The sequence below is a fragment of the Grampus griseus genome, assembly GCF_964374135.1.
Source record: "Grampus griseus genome assembly, chromosome: 13".
Lineage (NCBI taxonomy): Eukaryota > Metazoa > Chordata > Mammalia > Artiodactyla > Delphinidae > Grampus > Grampus griseus.
Window position 1 is genome coordinate 67,158,299 of NC_139007.1, and position 23,180 is coordinate 67,181,478.

General features: G+C 41.2%; 2 protein-coding genes across 4 annotated transcripts in view; one reads left to right on the forward strand and one right to left on the reverse strand.

The window, feature by feature from the left end:
* HIVEP2 (HIVEP zinc finger 2) overlaps positions 1-23,180 on the reverse strand; it is a 192,673-nt gene that overhangs the window by 137,708 nt on the left and 31,785 nt on the right. Inside the window, exon 2 of one of the 3 annotated variants that reach the window (XM_082668830.1) lies at positions 8,709-8,783. The exons of 1 other annotated variant lie outside the window; for it this stretch is intronic. The gene's annotated coding sequence lies outside the window, so the exon portion shown is untranslated. Of the gene's footprint in view, positions 1-8,708; positions 8,787-23,180 lie in introns of all 3 variants that reach the window. One more of the 3 variants, XM_082668828.1, reaches the window with a different exon arrangement.
* LOC309831804 (metallothionein-1E-like) lies at positions 13,558-13,922 on the forward strand. Its single transcript, XM_082669150.1, has one exon. The coding sequence runs from the start codon at positions 13,615-13,617 to the stop codon at positions 13,798-13,800; it is 186 nt and encodes a 61-aa protein (XP_082525276.1). The 5' UTR covers positions 13,558-13,614; the 3' UTR covers positions 13,801-13,922.

The window sequence follows — 23,180 nt, forward strand, 5'->3', positions numbered from 1 at the left end:
CCTGCGCCACCATAAAGTTGCTGGATGACCTTGGACACGTTAGTTACACTCCTGGAGCCTCAGTGGCCATAACAGTAATACCTCCATCATCAGGCTGTTTTGGAGATTAAATAAATACTCATAGGTGTAGTGTACTTGGACTTGTGCCTGGCACGTGGAACCCTTTAGTTAAACAGTTGCTATTATTAGTTGCATTAGTATTCCTATTCAACAAGTGTGTAATTCAAGTTGCCTTGAAATTTGGCAGTGTATAATCATGAGAAAAATAACATATCAGCTAGCTGTTGGGCAGGTAGCTTGCAGACGTGATCTCTAGTGCCCACAACTCTGCCAGGCAAGTGATTCTACCCCTCTGCAGATGAGGGACGTGAGACTCACAGAGGTTTCATAACTTGCCTGAGTCACAGCTAGTAAGTGACGGAGCAGGGATTTTAACTCAGGTCTGACTTCAAAGCCTGTACTCCTTCCACTCAGTTGAGAAATAGTCAAGGAATGGTGTGGACAGCGGAGGGGAGAATCTTCCGGTTCAGTTCCTATTCCACAGCTTATGAACTGTTTCCTTAGGTCAGCCGCATACCTCTCTGTCCTGTTTCACCTTCCAGCTGTGACTTTTTGGGGGCTCTGATTTCTGCCACAAGTTACCCATCTATTATTGATCTACAGGTAATTCTACAGAGAATAATAAAGTTCTCTGTAATCCTATTAAAACTACATTATTCTAAGTACTCATTTCTGAGCCATGGATCTTCAGAAATCCGCAAGCCTTATAGAATATAAATCATGGAAAAAAACATACAAATGCCTAACATCTCGTAGCTCATAAAACATCTTCACAAACATTGGCTCATTTAAACAAGCTACTCAGCAAAGTGGCTATGGGCCTGTTTCTCAGGTGAAGAAACGGAGACATAGGTCAAATCAATTGCCTACAGTCACATAATCAGGAAATAGCAGACTTAGCACTTGAATATCCAGTTTTTCTGATATTATCTCTGTTGCATCCATTTTACTATATCTAGCTCTGGAAGAATACCAACATCTTTTCTTGGGTGATCTGCTATGCTTAGAAATACATCAAGCTATGATCTATTATTAGCATCCCCTTCTGTCCTTCATGCACTATCTTTTACTTGTGCTTCAAAACATAGTTTCAATTAACATCTATGCTATTCCCTAACATAGCATAATATCTACCCCAGAAAACCAAGTTAACAGGATAACTTACCAAGGCTCGAGTGTCCGGGGGGATGGGGCCATGTTTTACATGTCACAGCAGAGCTTGGAGTGTCTTAGGAGTAGGTATTCAATAATTTAATTGACTAAGGCTCAAGATAAGTATAACTTTATAAAATCATATGTATGTCCCTATTTTGAATAATCATTTAAAAAAATGTACGTGCTTTTACAGAGAATGACAATAGATGTTATGTTTCAGAGTAACATTTGTTGAATGTCTGCCACGTGGCCTGCACTTTTCCAAATGCTTTACATTTACTAACTTATTAATTTTTGGCAACATTGCTACAGGTAGGCACTATTATTATCCTATTTCACCAATGAAGAAACTAAGCCGCCTTAACTTTCCCAAAGGTATAAAGCTAGTTAGTGGCAGGGCAATAATTTGAACCCAGGGATTCTGACATCCAGAGTTCAAATCTCATTTAATCTTTACAACAACCCTAGGCAGCAGTGCTAATCATCTTGGACATTGAAGGTTGCCTCGATAACTCACTGGCATGATCTGATATTCAGGAGAAAAATAAAATAATCCAATTTGTTTATAATAACAATCCTGTTCTATGACCAAAACTTATCCCAAGTAATATACCCATCACATTACAATTTTAAAAGTTGTTGGAAAAATAAAACTTACCGTTACATTTTAATTTTGATACTTGAAGTTTGAATTTATAACCACTTTGGCTCTTCATGGACAGTATCTTTTGATATTTTTTCCCATGTAACCTTGCATACTTCACCTTGTTTTTCACTTGTAATCTTAAAATCGTTGTGATTCTATCATCCTTTGAAATCTGCCTTTTGAAACAGAAATTTGTAGAGGGATTTCTTCAGGACTTAAATTCTTGTCTCTTTTCTTGCCCTCATCAATCTTATTTTCTCCTTAGCTTTTTCTTTTCTACTTTACTTTTTCTACTTTCTACTTTTTCCTTTCTTGTTGTTTATGTTGTTTCTTTGTCACAAGGACTTAGGGTGGTGCCCAGTACTGTAGCAATCTTCCAAAACTAGACACTTGTCTATAAGTCTCTCAAAGTTGAGTCTGCAGACAACCCACATCATTACCTCCATGGACAGGCCCCAAATCTACATTTTCAGCGAGCTACCTGGTAAATCGTACACATACTGGGATACATCATAGGATGTGCAATCTGCCAGTTCCTTGATACAGTTCTTCTACTGAAGCCTTTTTCATTTAGCAATGCAATATTTGCTAGTTTTAGGAAAATGTAAACTTCACTCTCAAGACTTCAGCTGAGAACATCACACAATATGCATCTTATGTACTAAATTTAAACCAAAGATTTTAGCACAGTCTATTAATTTCCATGTGTAGCAATGAGGAAACACAACAAATGAGTGTTGGATTAAATGAGGACTCCAAATGGATCAAAGGAAGACTCCCAATGTAAGTGCTTAAAGTGACAGGCCCACCCTGTTTCAGTGGAAGTTGCTGATGCAACAGATCTTCATTTTCAGCATTTTACTTAAGGGTAAAACCTGACATTTGGGTCCCTATATTTGCCTTCATTATCTAAAACCAACTTTATTGAACCAACTAAGGACCAATGACTGATATGAGGGGGGACAATACTCCAATGAAACTTCTTCAGAAGTCTTCATTTAATGAAAAATGTTTATTAACTAACAATGAAGATAAACTAAAACTCAAAATGTGACCCCCTTTGAGAGGTTCTTTGCTTAATTGTTTGATCATTTTCCACAACACCTTACAGGGATAGGACAGGTAGTCTAGTCAATCTCATCACGTCACCTAACCTGTCCCATTCCCGGGCTATTGTTTTCCAGCCTCACAGAGACACTCAGTTCCTCAGCCCCTCTCCTCCAATACTTCAGGACCTCTTCCTCCCCAGCCTATCTCTCTCTTCCCCAGCTCCTTCCTCTTCCCCCGCTCCTCTTCCAGGCTCCTTTCCCGATCCTGTCTAGATCCTGCTGGGAACCAACTTCTCCCTTATCCTTGCCAGCACCCTCTGCCACCTTGGCCTTCAGCATACTTATCCACAAAACCACTTTTAGATCACTGGCCCTCCAGGTCCTGCATCACCTCCTCGGAGTGGCTGAGGACCATCAACTGTGGAGGCTACTTCTGCTGAGCCCTCTGCAGGTCAGGTGAGCATTATTATCACCATGCTTCTAGAGGCAGCTCCAAATGGTCCCCATTTTCTTCAGTATTATCCAACTTTTACGGACAAGTGGCTTTGCCTTCTCCTTCACAAAAACCGTAAGTAAAATGTAAGGTACAGGGCTTCCCTGGTGGCACAGTGGTTGAGAGTCCGCCTGCCGATGCAGGGGACTCGGGTTCATGCCCCGGTCTGGGAAGATCCCACATGCCGCGGAGCGGCTGGGCCCGTGAGCCATGGCCGCTGAGCCTGCGCGTCTGGAGCCTGTGCTCCGTAACGGGAGAGGCCACAACAGTGAGAAGCCCGCGTACCACAAGAAAAAAAAAATAATGTAAGGTACAAACTACTGGGTGTAAGATAGGCTACAAGAATGTACTGTACAATACAATATTTTGTAACAACTGTAAATGGAGTATAACCTTTAGAAATTGTATATAAAATAAAAATAGTAATAAATAATAAATTTTAAGTAAAATAAAATAATGAGTTTGTCAAGGAAAAATTTCATCCACGTACAGTTTCTGCCCATAAACTTAGTAGCACACCTCCCTATCCTCCCCTCCTTCTGCCCCAATCAGCCCTTCCTGGAGTTAAGAGCACTCTGGCTGCTCCAGCATTCTGCTCAATCAATGATCACCTTTCCTTTACATCAACCACCTTTCCCTCTCCAGTGGCTCTATATTGGTAGCACACATACATAGGTTCACACCTATGCAAAAATGCTCTCTGGGTCCCACCTCTATCTGTCAATCATCTCACTCCTCCTGTGCCCAGCCATCCTTTTGGAAAGACTGGTCAAGATTATGAGGGCAAAAGTATGACTCTACTGTCCTCTCCTCTGATCCCCCTGCTAGAATAGCTCTTGGTAGGTCCTTTGTAAATAATTCTCATTGTTTAAAATTGATGCTTCGAAAAGGCAGAAAGTTCAATAGAAAAGTGAACAAAATATTTCAACAGGCACTTTATAAAAGAGAGCATAAAACAGCCAAAAACTTATGAAAAGGGGCTCAACTTCATTAATCATCAGAGAAATGAAAACTAATACTACAAGGCTATACCACTACATAACCATGAAAATGGTCAAAATGAGAAAGATGAAAATACCACAGCAGGGTGGGGGCAATTAGGACCCTCAGGTATTGTTGAAAGGAGTATAAATTGGCACATCCACTTTGAAAAAGTGTGTGGTTGTTAACTACTAACACTAAATATGTACAAGCCCTGAGATCCAGCAATTCCACCCCTAGGAATACACCCAACAGATATGTACTAAGATATTCACACAAGCATTATCTGTAATAGCCAAAAACAAAACCCAAATTCATTAATAGCAGAACGAATAAATTGTAGTAAATTCATACAGTGGGATTCCATACAACAATGAGACAATGATTGTTACATCCCGAAACATGAATGAATCTTGCTAACGTATTGGTAAGTGAAAGAAGCCAGAAACAAAAGAGAACACAGCGTATGGTATGATTCCATACATGTAAGGTACAAAAGTTGGCAAAATCTATATGATAGTTACCCTTGTGCTGGAAAAAGACAAGAGAAGTGCTCTTGGAATGCTAATAATGTCCTGTTTTTTGATCTGCTCTTTAGTTCATGAAAATTCATCCAACTGTATATGTCTTTTTATGAATATATGTTATGTTACACAACTTTTTTGGCTGTGTTGGGTCTTCGTTTCTGTGCGTTTCTCTAGCTGCGGCGAGCGGGGGCCACTCTTCATCACGGTGCACGGGCCTCTCAGTATCGCGGCCCCTCTTGTTGCGGAGCACAGGCTCCAGACGCGCAGGCTCAGTAGTTGTGGCTCACAGGCCTAGTTGCTCCGCGGCATGTGGGAATCCTCCCAGACCAGGGCTCGAACCCGTGTCCCCTGCATTAGCAGGCAGGTTCTCAACCACCGCGCCACCAGGGAAGCCCTACACAACTTTTAAAATCTGGATATATTGATTTGCCCTGATCCTCTTCTTATTCAAAACACTCTTGATTCCCTTCCCTGTGTCACCCTTATAGGCTCTAAGATCCTTGAGGCCAGAGACAGTCTTTTTCGTCTTAACTTCCCTAGTTCTTGCACAGAACTTGACACACACCAGCTCTGAACAACTGATTCTGGACGAATGAATGGGCAGGCTGCCTTGGCCCCTGATAAATTCTGTTCTTCCCTATGCTTTTGAATCTGAAGACTGCATTTTCAGCCTCCCCTCTAGGCTCCAGGTTTCAAGATCTGCCTACAGACCACAGCAGAGATAAGAATCTGCCCTTTATTTAAAAACTGGCTTTGAGTCAGGAGCTTTACATAGATTATCTCTCTTCTCCCTCACCAATGGGCTTCAAGCTAGTAACTACTAGCGCCCACTTAACAGACCAGGAAACTTAAGGACCCCAGAGGTTACGTAACTTACCTAAAACTACACAGGTGATAAATTGGAGAAGTAAAATTGAAACTCAGGTTCTTTCTGATCCCCAAACCAGCGATCCTTCCATAGACCACACATGACGATAGATAGAACAAGTTTAAAATGCAGGTCACTGCTTTTCTCAAAGGCCTGCTCATCTTCCTGTATTTCTCATCCCGGGCAATGTCATCCCTCTTCACCTTGTGGTCCAGCTAGAGTCCTGAGAACTGCCTTCTCTTTCCCTCATCCTTCACACTGACTCAGTCACTAGTACTGTTTCCCAGACTTGCAAATCCATCCTGTGCTCACTATTCTGAATATCCCAGCATGAGTTCAGGCCTCCAGTTGTTTCTTTTGAAGATTACTGTAACTGTCTGCAAACTATGTCTTCCAGTGTAGGCTTGGGTCCCGCTAATTCATTCTCTAATTCTGCGGCCTGAGAGCTCCTGGTAAAACGCAAATCTGAACGTGTCTCTCCTCCTTGCCTATAGGATAAAGCTCCAACATAAAGCATGGCATACCTTCCCTGACCTGGTTCCTGCCGAGCATTCCAGATCCTTCCCTCGTGACATCCATCCTCTCCCTATACCCTGTAATCCAGCCATATGAAGATTTACTTGTTGGTTTTATGTCTTTGGTTCTTTGCATGCCAGGGCTCTGTCTTCCTAGAATGCCTTTCCTTGTGCTGCCTTCTAGACAGACTGCAATGCAGCTTGCGAGATGCAGCTCTAGAATTTACTCCTCTATCAAGTCCCCCAGCAGAACTTGATTCCCTGTTATGTCACAGCTAGGCTTTGTGTATTTTCTCTTACAGCCCATTTCAATGCATTGCAATATTTTGCAGTCTGCACTTTACTTCTAGAACATTAGCTCAGACACTTACCAGTTGTGTTTCGGCTGCTCAGGCCAGCACACAAAAGTAAATCAAAAATAGTAAAGTCATAAATTAATTAATAAATGAAACTGATGGTATGTGGGTGTATGTCATCTTAGTTGCAGATCATTTATTTTTAAGAGTAAAGCCAGAAAGAATGTTTCAAGCAGAAACAATGGGGGAAATAGATCATTTCTTTGGGTGAAGAAATGATGAGTGTGGCCCAAAGTGTAAGTTGAAAACATTTAGCTATTATGCCCCCAGGCACATAAAATCCTCAGGCCTTTCATCAATAATTTCCTTCTACCACCACAGAGCCAACCATGAGGTTGGGCATGCATAACCTTTAGGAGTGAAAGGAAAAGAGTAAAGATTTGTATCTCTGAACCTGGTGCAGAGAGCCATCCAAACTCAACCTCAAATTTTAAGTGGTACAAAAATGGTCTAAGACTTATTAGAGATTATTCTCAGAGCTAACCAAGACAGAGCAGGACATCTGATTTATCCCACGGATCAGCTAAACTGAAGTACAGCAAAAATAAACATTTTCCAGACTTTTCTGTCATTCCCAAAATACAGGACAGGGATATGGACAAATAATAAATAGTCGGGTTGTGAAGTTATCTCTTCAAGTGAAGAAACTAACCAAAGGATTGGTGGGATTGACGGAGATGAGCGTGGCTGTGAGGCACAAGTTCGATAAGGGACTTGAAGTTTCAGAGTTGAGACAGAGGCCAAGTAATGGTGGGCAGGGATACTTCATTCACCAATCACTCCACGCCATCCCCGGGGCCTTAAGTAGAAGGCAGGACACCAGATGACCACCAGAAAGCACTCCTCCCCACAAAGGAGGAAGCTGATTACAGCTTTCAGGAGCCCCCCACTACGTGAAGACTGCAATTCAAAGCCTCTCCCTAGAAAAAGACGGTGGACAGAAGCAGCCAACTACCCCTAGAAACACACAGAAAAGCCATAACTCTGTTGACATTCCAAAAAGCAAAACGGGGAGGAGCATTTCCCTCCCCGCAGTATTCTTTAATTGCCTTTTCTTGCCTCCTTTCTGAAGAGACAAGGGAGGTGGGTGATGGCAGCTAGATCATGTAAAAGTCCAGAAGGCAGCAGACATGAAGTTCTATCTAGCCTCCTTGCACAAAGGCCTTATTATAATACAGACATAAAAATGCGTGGGCAAGACTTGGAGGGTTGGTCTCTGTGCCCCGGCCACCGTGCCCACCCCAAACTCATTCCCACCCCCGTGCTTTGAAAGCATTTGTGTACACACACCCTCTGACAGATAGGTTCTTCATGTTCCCATGGAGTTGAAATCTCTGTAATTTAGCTGGAGGGATCACGCTGCTTTTATACTTCCAACAGCAAAGGTAAGAATCACTGCATGATGTTAACTCTAGTTGTATTCCAGATTTTCAGTTGCTTGTCTTCGTGTTCACATGAGCTCGATTTTTTTTTTAACTTACTCTTTGTAAGACTGCCACAGTGGCAAACTGATGCTTGTTTTGGTAACATTAGTATGCAGAAACTCGAGCACATATGCAATCTGGGAGCTTCCTCTCCCTGAGCCCCTCCTTTCTAACAGAGTTTATGACCTTATCACATCTTAAGGGAGTTGATGAGAAATGCCAAATAGAAATCAATCCGTATTTAGTAAATATTCTGTGAAATACATAAAACATCCTGTAACCACAGCTGTTCTCTGACATGAAAAATCCGAATATTATTTTGTACTCTGATGGGTACTTCTCAATAGGCCTCAACGTTCAAAATCATATCTATAATAATTTTGCAAATACAGATAGACTTCTGCAAGCTCCCCTTGGGTTTCATTTCAAAGCTCAGCTATTACCTTACTGTTTAAAAATCAAATAAAAGAATCTTAAAAAGAATCTAAAAGAGGAACACAACGTGATTTGCTAATGCAACCCCAATATTTATGCCACCCCTCCTTTTGGAATTTTGCATCTCACAAGAAATGGTGATTTGAGTTCTACAAAGTCAAGTGCAAAGGAGTTAAAGAAAATCATTTTGATTTCCTACCTGGAAATCTGCTTTCGGTCCTAGTCACACATTCTCACAATCTTGAGTCTCAATTTCTCAGGTAAGTTCGCCAATCTGCTGACAAGAAGTTTTGTGTTATGACTTCTCCTCCCACAGCGCATACATTAAGACTTGACTATGAAAATGACCTTAAGTGCTAACCAAAGCTGCAAAACCAAATCTCTTGGTTTGAAGAAAGAACATAAACACGTGGAGGTGGGACAGGCCAAAAAGACGGGTGATGCGTGAGGCACCAAGCTACACAGAATACCAGATGGCTAAGCAAAATACAATTTAAAAAGTTTAAAATAAGCTTATGAGCAACAAAATAAAGAGTGATTAGCACTGGATGATAACCGAAAGAATAAAAGAATAAATATTTATGAGTCCATACCAAAATAAATAAATCATGTAGATACTCCCTCCCTCCAAGGGGTAAAGCTTAATTATTCTCCCTTTAAGTGTGGGCTGACTTCCAATGAACAGAACATGGAAAGAGAAAAGTAGTAACTTTACAGTGGAAACCCTAGCAGACTCTACCTTAACCAAGTGATCAAGGTTAATATCACGGTGATCAGTTATGTTGACAGGACACATCCCATAATATAATGCAATGAGAAGGGCACCTTCTCTGGTCTTCTTCCCCAAAACCCATAACTCCAGTCTACAAAATTCCTGGCCAATACTCTTCAAAAAAATCCATCCCTTCTGAAACAAGCGGGGTATGCCGCGGTATGCTATGTATGTTATTATCTATCGTATTGTATTTTGTGTTAGTTTACATTTAATATTTTAAAAGTGAGTAGCCAGTTAATACTAAATGGACTTTTCAGGAAAACCAGACAAGTCTTTTAAACTGTTAACCAAGCAGTCAAACAGACTAGTGTTTTTAGGCAGTAATTTTGTTTAAATAGTCATTTTTCTTTTTCTTTAATTTTAATGCTTCCATAACACATCAGAATGACATCTCCAAATGCTGTAGACTTCAGTTTTTTTCTCACCACAAATAGTATGTATATTTTCACTATGACTAGCAGCAACATGCCTGCTATTGGTGATTCTGGTAATTATTTAAATAGGCTGACTCTACATGGATTTCAATGGCACAACAGTGACGACAATTCAGTGTTAGCCAGTTACAGGACCTGGTGAGCACCCTAGCCAGACACCCCATGCTGTTTGTGGATAGGCATTCCCCAGCCTCTTGGCCGGGTGACAGCAAGCACAACAGCCCACAAGGCGGGTGGAGAACCAATGAATATAATGATAAATATTTGTGATGAAACAGGATGTTGGAGAGGGGGGAGGGGGATGGAATAGCTCAGCGACTGAACTACTGAAGCTACTCTGGAACTTTAACAGTATTCCCTTGTTGTAAAACTGGGAGCAGTACACAGACAGATCTTTTCTCCAGTGTTTTCCCCTTTATTGTAAATAATTTACAGAATTACTACTGTACAACACAAAATCTACCCAGGCACAAGATTTAAGACTTTGGGCTGTTGAACCATAAAAACTATACCCTGAACAAATGCTGTAATCATCCTTTGAAGGCAATGCAAACAATGATGTGAAAATATAATATTTTTTCATGTCAGGAAACACTTTTTTTTTTTAAAAGCATGGATCATTCTTTTTTTTTTTTAATTTTATTTATTTATTTTATTTATGGCCGTGTTGGGTCTTTGTTTCTGTGCGAGGGCTTTCTCTAGTTGCGGCAAGTGGGGGCCACTCTTCATTGCGGTGCGCGGGCCTCGCACTATCGCGGCCTCTCTTGTTGCGGAGCACAGGCTCCAGACGCGCAGGCTCAGTAATTGTGGCTCACGGGCCTAGTTGCTCCGCGGCATGTGGGATCTTCCCAGACTAGGGCTCAAACCCGTGTCCCCTGCATTGGCAGGCAGATTCTCAACACTGTGCCACCAGGGAAGCCCCAGAAAACACTTTTAATAGATGTGCCCTTGCTGTTGATTGAATATATAATTTAAATGATTATTTACTAAGTTCAGTCTCTCATCTATGCCACTTAGTAACAACAATGATAATAATTTACAGGCTCGGGGGCATTCTTGTCAAGAGTAAATTCAAGAAATTCTGAAATAAAACATAGTGCTTCCTTTGTATAGAGTATCTAGACTCAGAGACTTCACTTATATGGAGTCTCCCTACTCAGGCAGATGACTCAAGTGATTCCCTTTTATTCCCATACTGATTCTGACTATCCGATATCAATTAAGAGAACAAAACAAAAGAAATCGCCACTATGGGGGCACACTTTGGGGCTCGTTTTTCAAGAAAGAGTTATCAACCAACAATGCCTTCTTAAAGTCCACAATATTCCTCTCTTGCATCTATTTCACTCCTCTCTTGTTTTCTTGCTGATTATTCCACCAAAATAAAGTAAACGATAGCCAAAACTAAACCACATCTCTGTGAAAATTTGCTGCTTAAATGAGTCTCTGAGCATCTCTTTCACTCAAAGTGTCCTAACACTGATTGGTCATTTTGTTATATTATAAGGAGACAGAATGGCGGCCTGGCATTGGGGAATGAGGACAGAGACAAAAACTGAGCAAGATGTACAAGCTCACTCACTGAAGACTAAATATAAATACAAGAGCTTGTATCAATACAAAACATGAGCTTCTTGTACTTTTAAGACTTACAATATCAATTCGCCCTGCCTGGATTTCAACTAGTGTATTTGACAAGAACCTCCAAATGAGGAAGTAGGAAATAGATGAGTAGGAAGTAGATGAATTTGAAGACACATGTTCTTTTGTTTTCCATTTGTTTTGTTTTCCATTTGTTATAATGGAAATCATTATAACATCATTCCCAAATATGATTTATCAATCCTTTTTATGCCAGAGAATCCCTTTGATTCTCCTTAAAAATCATTTCATGGAAAACTTAGTAAATAACATTTGAAAACAATACGAGAGTCAAAAGTTCGCAGTGTCACATATACTTTCCTTCAATAATATATTAGATATGATTCTGTAAGTCTGTTGTTCAGCATGAGCAATGGGACAGCAAACTTGAAATGAAAAAATAAAACCTATGAGAAAATACAGTAGGTGCAGAATCAGAGATGAATGTCATACTCCATTCCAAACACTATCAGAACTGACAAATTTCCCTTTAGCATACTTTGGTCTAAACAGTAACACATTATGGATATTAGTTCCTATCCTCTTTCTGAGTGAAAATAAAGCAGCTCAATGAAATTGATCATGTGATCAAAGAAGATAAATTGCCCTTTTTTACCCTCAAAAGAAAAAGTTCCACATGCAAGAACATCTTTACCAATACTGAAGATATTAAAAATGTAAAACCGAACCTATAATAGTCTGTAAGAATAGTTTATTATTCATTTGTTCTCATCTGTCAATCCTAACTTGCCTCAAACTTCATTCTGAGCCTTCCTAATTGAATTGGTTCAATTTCACATCCCACACCATAATTTATCAGTTCAGTAACCATGAGCAAACTGTGATTATCATATCTATTGATCCAGGGTAAGAGTATGCTGATATGTCATAAGCACACAACTGGAATGACTCCTCCTTCTCTGTGATGTATTAAAACCAACCTAACTACTGTTTTGATGATTTTGTTTACCCTTTTTTTGTTGTTTGTTTTTTTGCGGTATGCGGGCCTCTCACTGTTGTGGCTTCTCCCGTTGCCGAGAGAAGCACAGGCTCCGGACGCGCAGGCTCAGCGGCCATGGCTCACGGGCCCAGCCGCTCCGCGGCAAGTGGGATCCTTCCAGACCGGGGCACGAACCCGTGTCCCCTGCATCGGCAGGCAGACTCTCCACCACTGCGCCACCAGGGAAGCCCCATTTATATTTTTGATATAGCAATTTCTCTTCTAAAATTACTTAAAGGAAACAACCTTTCATTAGCTTTTTAAATTCTTCCTCCCTGTAATGAAATACTGGAAGATATATTGGACACCTATTTCTAAATCAGTTGAGAAATAAAACTGCTCAACTATTACCAATAAACTAAATATTTATCAGGTAACTGAGGTTATTTTTAAATGATTATAAGATCAATTAAACCAATAAAAAAAAAATGTTGAAGTGCTTTATAAATTCCAAAAGTATACCCCAGTTACATAATAGAATCTGAGCCTCAGAAGAAGAAAACCAACAACAAGACACAGTTTAGATAATCAATAAGAGGCCACTAAAGTTATTTTTGCAAATGACCAATGATTTGAAGCCACATTTCTGAAATTATATTTAAATTTTAAAATTAGGACACTGGAAAGCAGTGTCATAAATGCTCAAAAACACATGGAAAAATTGATTTTCAAACAGTGTTTTTAAAGTGTTTTATAAACATGATACAACTTTTTGTTATTAAACCCTGAAGTTAAATATATTTCTTAATTTACCAACCAGCTTCACTGTATTCAGGTCTTAAATGTAATTTTCATCTACTTTCTAAACTCTCATCTGGAAATCTACATTTATCTGTAGATATGGGAAATATTACTTGTTAGATCCTCCAAATATTAAAAATATAAGCTGATGATTTCCCTCTGGCTTGATCATTCCATGATTTTAGAATATACATGTCTTTAAGAATCCAATACACTTGACAGTAGACCAAGAAGCAACATGAATAATAAGCAGAGAACTGCACTACCTTTATGACTATAATTTTTAAAAAACTTTGAAAGCATTCATCAAATACTAATCAGAAATAGATACACCAGATAAAACTAAGCTAAAATTGTTAAACTTACAAAATAACAAAACAAAATTAAATCCCATTGAGAAATATTAGAACCAAGTAAAAGTAATAAGAATTAATATTTATATACACGGTCCCCACCGGACCCATGAAGCGGCTTTGCCCCTTGCTTTGGACCTCGGGCCTCACTTCTCCTCCAGATGGACCCCAAGTGCTCCTGCCCCACTGGCAGCTCCTGCAGCTGTGCTGGCTCCTGCAGCTGCAAAGCCTGCAGATGCACCTCCTGCAAGAAGAGCTGCTGCTCCTGCTGCCCCGTGGGCTGCGCCAAGTGTGCCCAGGGCTGCGTCTGCAAAGGGGCCTCGGACAAGTGCAGCTGCTGTGCCTGATGTCGCGGAGAGCCTGCCCCGGGTGTCAATGGAGGAACACGGGCCGACCTGCGTTTTTACACCACTCTGACTTGATTGCTACATTCCCTTTCCTATGAAATATGTAAGTGGTAATAAAAGTTGTTGACACTAAAAAAAAAAAAAAAAAGAATTAATATTTATAATATGTAAAGAGCTCATAGAAATTTATTTTTCAAAAATAGCTAGGGGCTTCCCTGGTGGCGCAGTGGTTGAGAGTCCGCCTGTCGATGCCGGGGACACAGGTTCGTGACCCGGTCCGGGAGGATCCCACATGCCGCGGAGCGGCTGGGCCCGTGAGCCATGGCCGCTGAGCCTGCGCATCCGGAGCCTGTGCTCCGCAACGGGAGAGGCCACAACAGTGAGAGCCCTGCGTACCGCAAAAAAAAAAAAAAAAAAAAGAAAGAAAAGAAAAATTAGAGTACAGAAATTAGCAAAATGGAAAGTGTTTATGAAAATATGGTTTTGAAAATAAGGGCTATATCAATATCATGATTATAACTATTTCAAATGTGGGGCTATGAGCAAAGATCAGGAGTATACAAGGAAAACCTAAAAATCAGATCGATAGATTGTAAAAGGTGATTGGATAGTTATATCTTTTATTTATTTGTTTCATAAGAGTGCATGAGGGATAAAAGTTAAAACTTGACTAGAACAAATGAATGCAGTAATCTAATGAGTTCCTAAATAAAATCTCCCAAATGCATCAACCAGTACCTACCATGAGACAATGACTACTCCCCGGGCAAGTTCACCCACGGCCGGATCTCTGTACCCAAAGCAAGACTCAAATTTTACACAAAATGAGACTGTGAAGGACCCATAGCATATCCGTGTCCTCAGAGCCATTAATCCACAGCCAGGTCTTTAAACATTTACTGTATAGCTTGTGATGTTAGGAATGGCTCCTTGTTATCCTTTTAACTGTACCACATCCATTATTTCTACGGGAGTTCATGACATGCTACCAAATCACGTTGTTTGAATACAGGCAGTTCTCAACTTACAAACACCTGACTGAGGAAAACCAAAAATAAAACCAGTTGCTGCTGTCCCCGGGTTGTTGCCTTCTAACACTACCAGAAGTCTTGCTGATACTCCCAGAGAGACTCAGCTGTTGTGAAAAAAATCTTAAACTTCTTAGAGCATTGGAAGGGAGGAAGGGTCAAAGAAATGAAAGCAGGACCAGTCAGGGAAGCCACACAAGGCCCGTGCTTACCCTCAAGAGGGCTCAATAAACATTTGATGAATTAATGAATTACTTTCCACGTTCACTCCTGTAGTTTGAGCCTGATGATTGTCCCTATCCTATTCCAACAGCCTAATAACAGGCCTCCTTCTTGGGCTCCTGATTCATGGAGCTGGAGCTAAAGAAGGGAATCGAAATCCAGAAACAAACAGCTGTGATCAAGAGGCTGCCCACTAAGGCAGTTCACAGGACAGAGTCCAAGCCTAGGACCAACTCAGAAAGGTCTATTTCCAAAAGTGCAGGCAGAAGGTACATGATATACATAAAGATAAGACAAGACATAAACGGTGAAAGAAATACTGAAGTTGAAAGTCTAGCAAAGCTTATTAACAAGGATGCCAAATAAGAGATCAAAACAATGAAGTCTTGGGCTTCCCTGGTGGCGCAGTGATTGAGAGTCTGCCTGCCGATGCAGGGGACACGGGTTCGTGCCCCAGTCAGGGAAGATCCCACATGCCGCAGAGCGGCTGGGCCCGTGAGCCATGGCCGCTGAGCCTGCGCGTCTGGAGCCTGTGCTCCGCAACGGGAGAGGCCACAACAGTGAGAGGCCCGCGTACCGCAAAAAACAAAAATGAAGTCTTAGTGTGATATGGAAGAAGTAAAGATGTATCAAAGTAAGGGTGGGCTGGTTTGGGAATAATCTTGTGACCCCTCAGAGCCCCAGTTTGATGTATTACTCCAGCATCACTTAGATGGCAGAATCACTTTATACACATCTGAAGTCTAGTAATTTCTCAATTCATTTCACCATATATATATACATATACATATATATATATATATATATATAGTGTCATCTTCTGAAAATTTGAGCCACTCCATTGCTCAAAACTCTTCCTCAGCCCCTCTCACCAACTGAATTAGAGAAATCATAGAATCTTAGCGTTTGAGAAGGTTTTAAGACCTTTTAGCTCACAGTGAAAGGGGTAAAACAACTTCACTCTTTCATTAAAGATCCATCGCAATACGGTCCAGGCTATACCCCTTATGATTCTCTGATCCTATCCTTGCACACTTCTTGCCTCCTGGCTTTCACTCACGGCCACCATGCTGAACAACTACAGGGGGCACCATTTATATCACAGTCTATGTGAATGCTGCCTTCAAAAGTTTAGCAATATTCAACTCTTAGGCAGCCATACGGGGTGCTCCTACTTTCATCTGTAACATTCTCTTCGCCTGGAATGCCATCTCTCAACAGCATCTCTGCTTTTAAGATGCTAAACATTCTTCAAAGTCCATAAAACCTTTCCAGTTCCTACAATTGGTTGTAATCTTTTTCTTTGAACTTTCATTTCATTTGGTTTATGCCTCTTTTATGCATATTCTGTCTTCCAGTATAATGAGTTCGTTATGCATGTCTTATAAGCAATCCTAGATTGTATGTATACTCCCTGAAAATGTAAATAGCATAGGATTCACCTTTCTTTCTACACAGTTCCAAGCTCATTGCCCAAATCAGGACAGGTACTTAAGTAACTGTTGACTGGGACTTTTGGTTGGGATGGAAACAGATGATTCAGGAACTAGAAATGTTGGAGTAGCTTAGACTGGAAAGGAATATAGTGATAGATAACGTAGGACTAAATTTTGATAACCTGATGCCCTCAGGCCCGCTAGGTTGGACGGGCTGCTAAGTGGCAGGATGTCACTCTCAGAGTCACACTTCTCCTTGTTTCAAAATTTTGCCTAAGGGCTTCCCTGGTGGCGCAGTGGTTGAGAGTCCGCCTGCCGATGCAGGGGACACGGGTTCGTGGTCCGGTCCGGGAAGATCCCACATGCCGCAGAGCGGCTGGGCCCGTGAGCCGTGGCCGCTGAGCCTGCCCGTCTGGAGCCTGTGCTCCGCAACGGGAGAGGCCACAACAGTGAGAGGCCCGCGTACCGCAAAAAAAAAAAAAAAAAAAAAAATTTTGCCTAAGACCAAACATGTACTTATGGAAAAAGAGAATTTCCTCTTCACCTCTTCCTCCTGCCAGTAAGACACAACCTTCTGAGAAAATGAATTCCCAATTCTACATGACCAATTAAAAGCACAGTTTTGAAACAAAATACAAAGTAAGCCAGCACAATTTAACCTGCTTTATATAATATCAAGAAATAATTTTCCTTTTTCAGTTAACAAAAACCTACTAAAGAGCAAGTTTAAACACAAATGAGAAACACCTGGAGAGGAGATATACCATCTCGGAGGGACCTAAATATGGTTTTCTCTACTATATGGAGCCCATGTTTTTGCCTAGGACATAATATACATTTTCTTAATTAGTATGCATGCTAAAATATCAATTTTAATAGATGTGTCATGCTCCAGGGAAACCATTATGATATATCAAAGGATGATTAGCCATATAAAATATGATTTGGCATTAACTATATAAAAAGACATCTTCAAATTGGTATATACAGATTTCTATCTATATACATAAATCTATCTGAATATTTTTGAAGACTAAAATATGCTGTGTTCACGTGGCATTGGTATAGTGTACACTGGTTGATGATTCAAAATATTTTCGTATGTATCTACATACATGAGCATTTATAATCTGAAAAATAAACCCCATGCATTTTAAGACAATTTAAATATGAACAGGGCAGAGGAAAGGGCAACAATATTAAAGAGTACAGAGCTGGGGAATGAATTACATACTAAGGATGTAAAATAAGCCTTCACATACCAAAAATTTTTGAGATTTTTAAAAAATATATATCAAAAAGGTTAAAAGTACTTGGCTTTCAGCCAAAAAATTCTCAGGGTCATTATCATGAACACAGATCACCCAGAAAGCCTACATATTTATTTATATTGGTTTATTAGAAAAATACTAGAGTCATTATCATGAGCATAGATTACTATAGCAAATCTTATACACGCACACACACACAAACACTTATGGAGACTCTCCTATAAGACAAGGAATACATTAAGCCCTGGAAATGCAGTACCAGATGGGATAAGCATGGTCTCAGCCCTGGTAGAACTTAGATTCTAAGAAGAAAGATCAACCAATAGTTACTGTAAACTGGGGTAACTCAGTAATGCCTCCTCAAGCTAGTGAGATGCATGCATTTGCTTACTCCTTCACTCTTCGGCTTCCCCATTGGCCTATATTTTGTTTGCCTTTTTAAGATCTTATGTCTGATCTCCACAGTTTGTCTATTTCCTTCTTCACTTTCAGGCTGTCCGCTATCACTCTTGCAATCAGTGTGCCATCCTTTACCAGTGACACTCTTCTCCTTCCCTCTAATGTACAGCTCCTGATCATCTCTAGAAGACTGGATCACTGAGCCAGTGAAAACTGAGACTCAAATAAGGACAAATAAGCTCCAAGTGATGGCTTATTAAGTGTTTTATATCACTGTGGTTTGATGAAATCGTGGCGTTCTTTCTGATGTGATATTTCTATTATCTTATTGACCCAGACAGGCATTTGAGAAGACAGTTTAAGCAAATGTTCTACCCACAAAATTTCCCACCTCTTCTCCCATCCCCTTCTAAAAACATTACAAAAACATTAAAAACCCCACACTTCTGCTTAAAAGAAATATATTTGCTGTCAGAAAAGGTTTCTTTAAGCAGAGTACTTGGAAATGGTATCATAACATATAGACTATGTTTCTCAAAGAGCAGTCCTCAAATCACCTGCATCAGAGTTGCCTGATTTGCTTCTTAAAATTCAGGTTTCCTATGCTCCTCCTCAGACCTAGTGAATCGTATTTATAGAGCCTAAGAACTTGAACTTTTTTAAAGTACCTCGGGAGCCTGTTGAGCATGATAAAGCTTGAAACCACTGATCTGAATAATCAAAGAGTGCTCATTGAAGATGTCAGGCTGAGCTTAAAGACCCAAGTCCTTATTTCACTATCAGCCTGTCACACTTACCAAGTGCCACCCTCTGCAAAGCACTGGATAAAATTAAGTTTAAAAAGTTTTTTAAAAATAACGCTGAAAAGCTGTCGCTGCCCAGGAAGCTTCTATTCTGACCAGGAAGACAAAACACAGACAAATGAAAAAGCTTTAAAATAGACACACGCAGCATTCAGGGGGAGCTGATGGGGGCCCAGCAGCATTCCGCTGTATGGTGGGCAAACGAACATTGAGAGGGGCCGAGTCCAGGACTGAGCAGAGTACCACTGGAACCCATAAAGGAAGACCTCCAAGACAAGCGTGGGGCAGAACTGAAAAGGAGAGATTTTCAAGCGCGAGCCTCTGAAGAGGTGTAGGGGTTGCCAGAGGGCACTTAAGAAAGAAGAAAATACGTATCATCATATCTCTTGCTTCCACAGAGAAATGCCCAGATGCAGGGTTAGCAAAATCTTAGACATTGCTTGGGCGAACCTTGAAAATGAGCTTTGACAAATACATATTATCTTTTGAGGCAGACAGAGGAGGTATTGTTATGCCCAGTCTATAGATGAGGAAACTAAGAATCATCTGAGGCCCTTTCCAGAACTGGTCCTTTCCTTCCATCAGAGATTCTCTGCCCAGCCTGACACTGCCCCAGGTAGAAGGGTAATTAGTTCATCACCTGTCCTTCAAAACAGCAAGCATTCAAAAACATTATGTTTCTCCCTCCCTCCATTTCAAGAAGCCAGGGGGAAGATGTGTGTGTGTGTTTCTGTGTGTGTGTGCATGCACGCGTGCACACACCTGTGTGCGCGCGCCCACATGTGAGCATACACGTATGCACACGAGTGTGTGACTAATTTAACTAACCAGTCATTATTTCTTAATAAAGAGTCACTGTACTTTAGCATCTCATGACTGCTCCAGCAGCACTAGCATTTATGACAAATTGTGCTGAAAAATAATCAAAGTCTCTTTGATTTGTGATCAAAATGACCACTCCAAATCGCCATACTGGGTTAGCTAGACACATCTTTCCTCTGGCTGTAGTGTCCAATATGATAACCACAGGTAGCTGTTTAAATTTAATTTAAAATTAACATTAAATAAAGTTAAACATTTAGTCCCTCAGGTGCACCAGCCACATTTCAAGTGCTCCAAAGCCACATGGGGTTAGTAGCTACCCTGTGGCCAGTGCAGATATAGGGCAGTCCCATCGCTGCAGACTTCCATTGGACACCACTGCTCCAGAGTACCATTCCTTCCGAAAATACAACTACAGATCCCAATACAAACAACAGTTGTTATTTACATCTAGTTCTAAACATATGCCAACAACACTGACCAAACTGTGTTGTTCCCTTCCACTAAGCCTGTCCAAGTGCCTTGAGTAGAAATTCACAGCTTGCTCCTCAGACATCTATTAATCCCTTCTGCTCATCGTACTTCTCTTTTCATGGTGGTTTTCATCCTAGCTTGATAGTTATGTGCACATCATTCCCCCTACAGTGAGCTCCTCCAGACCAGCGGGGTCACTTGAGCACTCTCACAACCCAACTCAATAAGAGTTCCATAAACACAAGGTATATTCTTAATTAAAAGACTACTAAGGGGCTTCCCTGGTGGCGCCGTGGTTGAGAGTCCGCCTGTCGATGCAGGGGACACGGATTCGTGCCCCGGTCCGGGAAGATCCCACATGCCACGGAGCGGCTGGGTCCATGAGCCATGGCCGCTGAGCCTGCGCGTCTGGAGCCTGTGCTCCACAACGGGAGAGGCCACAACAGTGAGAGGCCGGCGTACCGCAAAAAAAAAAAAAAAAAGACTACTAGGTTAGAACATAATATTAATGGGAACATCCAGAGAGTAAAAATATAGAAATGAAAGGAAGACAGAAAAAGGTCTAAAGCATGGTAAGGTTTTGTAATCATTACCAAGTGGCAACTGCTTAGATGGAAATATTGCTTGTGCTGCATATTTAGAAGGAGAAAAATCAAATTCTTTTAGGAGTAGGTCCTAAAATGTATTGAGCTGATATCATAAACCAGAGGCGCACTGGGCTACCTGTCAGCTACCCTACGTCAGTGTCATCAGCCAGTGCACAGAGACTGACCCCAACCCCCGTGCAGGGTGACAAAGCCAGTGCTCTCAGTGACCTATGGGAATTGGACAGCATAGCTTAGGAGAAGCTTTTTCAATAAAGTTTGTATCAGTTTGATTCTTATTCATGCAATTACACTGTCCTCAAAACCTCAAGCCTTGGGATTCAAATGAGAACCCTTTCTCTCACTCAGAACTTCCTCTGGACCACTAAAAAAAAAAAAAAAAAAGTAAACTTCCTTCATGTTATCATTTGGATAGTTTCAAATAATCTAACATATGAACAATATCTGATATTTTTTAAAAGCCTGTTGGGGCGGGCTTCCCTGGTGGTGCAGTGGTTGAGAATCTGCCTGCCAATGCAGGGGACACGGGTTCAAGCTCTGGTCTGGGAAGATCCCACATGCCGCGGAGCAGCTGAGCCCGTGCGCCACAACCACTGAGCCTGCGCTCTAGAGCCCGCAAACCACAACTGCTGAGCACGCCCAGAGCCCGTGCTCTGCAACGAGAAGCCACCGCGATGAGAAGCCTGCACACCGCAATGAAGAGTAGCCCCCCCTCGCCGCAACTAGAGAGAGCCCGCGCACAGCTACGAAGACCCAACGCAGCCAATAAATAAATACATTAATTAATTAATTAATTAAAGGTCTCATTTTAAAAAAAGAAAAAACCTGTTGCGGGGGGCAACCCATGTATCAGGGCACACTGGATGTGTCTATGAAGATGGAAAAATTAAAAAGGAAAAGTTATCACATTTGTACTTCACCACTCAGGGTTTTATTTAGTCAACTTTAATTCAGTTTCCAGTTCTTAATTAAGCTTCAGGACACTTTCCCACAAGCCGTGGAAGCTAAAGATACCTTCAGGGCCACCTTAGGCCAGGGGAAAGGTAACTTCACAGGAAATGAAACCAGGCAAAAAAGTGAGAGCACAAGTGATGACAGTCGGAGAGATCAAGATAAGGGCTAGAGGGGGTGCTAAGCTGGCCTACAGAGGAAGCGAAACTTCAAACCCGTGTAGACGCATCATTTTCCACAAGAAAGTCACCCACTCCTGCCCCCACCTCACCTTCACCCCCATCTTCTTTGCTCATCATTATGGCCTTTCTTCACTTTTAACATTTTAGATTGATAAAAAGCAGCCAACCAAAAGCCCCACCCTACCAAATGCTTGATTAGCCAAATCGCCAACGGCAAGTTGCACCTCTGCACACACCTTTTCTGCCACAATGTCCCCCAAACTTGGTCAACCTGGGGCCCTGAAACAATACCAGGCTCCCAGTATATGAACAAAGGCGCTGGGGAGGTGCTTGGATTTTGCAGTCGCGGTACAGGTGATGGAGCAGGATGGCTAAGCCCCCTGTGTTAGACTCCGGGCATCACTGCATATCCGTGTGTAACCCTGGGCAAGCTATTTACCTTCTCGGTGCCTCCACTTCCTCATCTGTCAACTAACGACAGTTACCATATGCCAGCAAATTTAAGTTGTCCACCAATTCTAAGACATATGCATAGTTTTCCTATTTCAACATTTCTGAAGCCAGATGGTGTCTTGCTATCATCAAGAGCATCTTTCAATTAATTGTAGGGTTTACTGTTCTTTCTTAGAAATACATCAAATGCCATCTTACGAGTGATGGCACCTTAACGCCTATGAGATATGGTAGAACCTATTTCATAGGGGTTTTGGTAAAGATTAAATTTGTTAACATAATGTTAGTATTTAGAATAGTGCTTGGCCCTGAGTAAGTTGTGCAATTATTATTAGTTAAATTTATGACTCTGAAAATGGATGCGGTCGTAAGATAAAATCCTCCTATTATTAACCATAAACTGTGTGTTAGAATGACGGTTAATGCAGAGGTGTGGGGAGGGATGGTGAAATACCTACTTAAACTCTGATTTATCCCCAGCCCTTGGCACTGTGCCTGGCACAGAGTAAGTTCTCAATAAGCAACTGCTGACTAAAGCAACTGAATGTACAACCCAGCCTTATTCATGCCACAAGACGCCTTGCAACAAACAAAACATCTAATATCCCTTCATATAAAGGGAAACCAGTAGGTGCATGGCTCTTTGATGTTAAATTACACATAACAGATTCCTACTTTTTAAAGGCTGGGAACATTTTTCTAGATCAAGACTTTGGGCAGATTTTCTCCCCCAT

Excerpts from the sequence above, each read along its gene's own strand:
- LOC309831804 (XM_082669150.1), top strand. The coding sequence starts at position 13,615 with ATGGACCCCAAGTGCTCCTGCCCCACTGGCAGCTCCTGCAGCTGTGCT.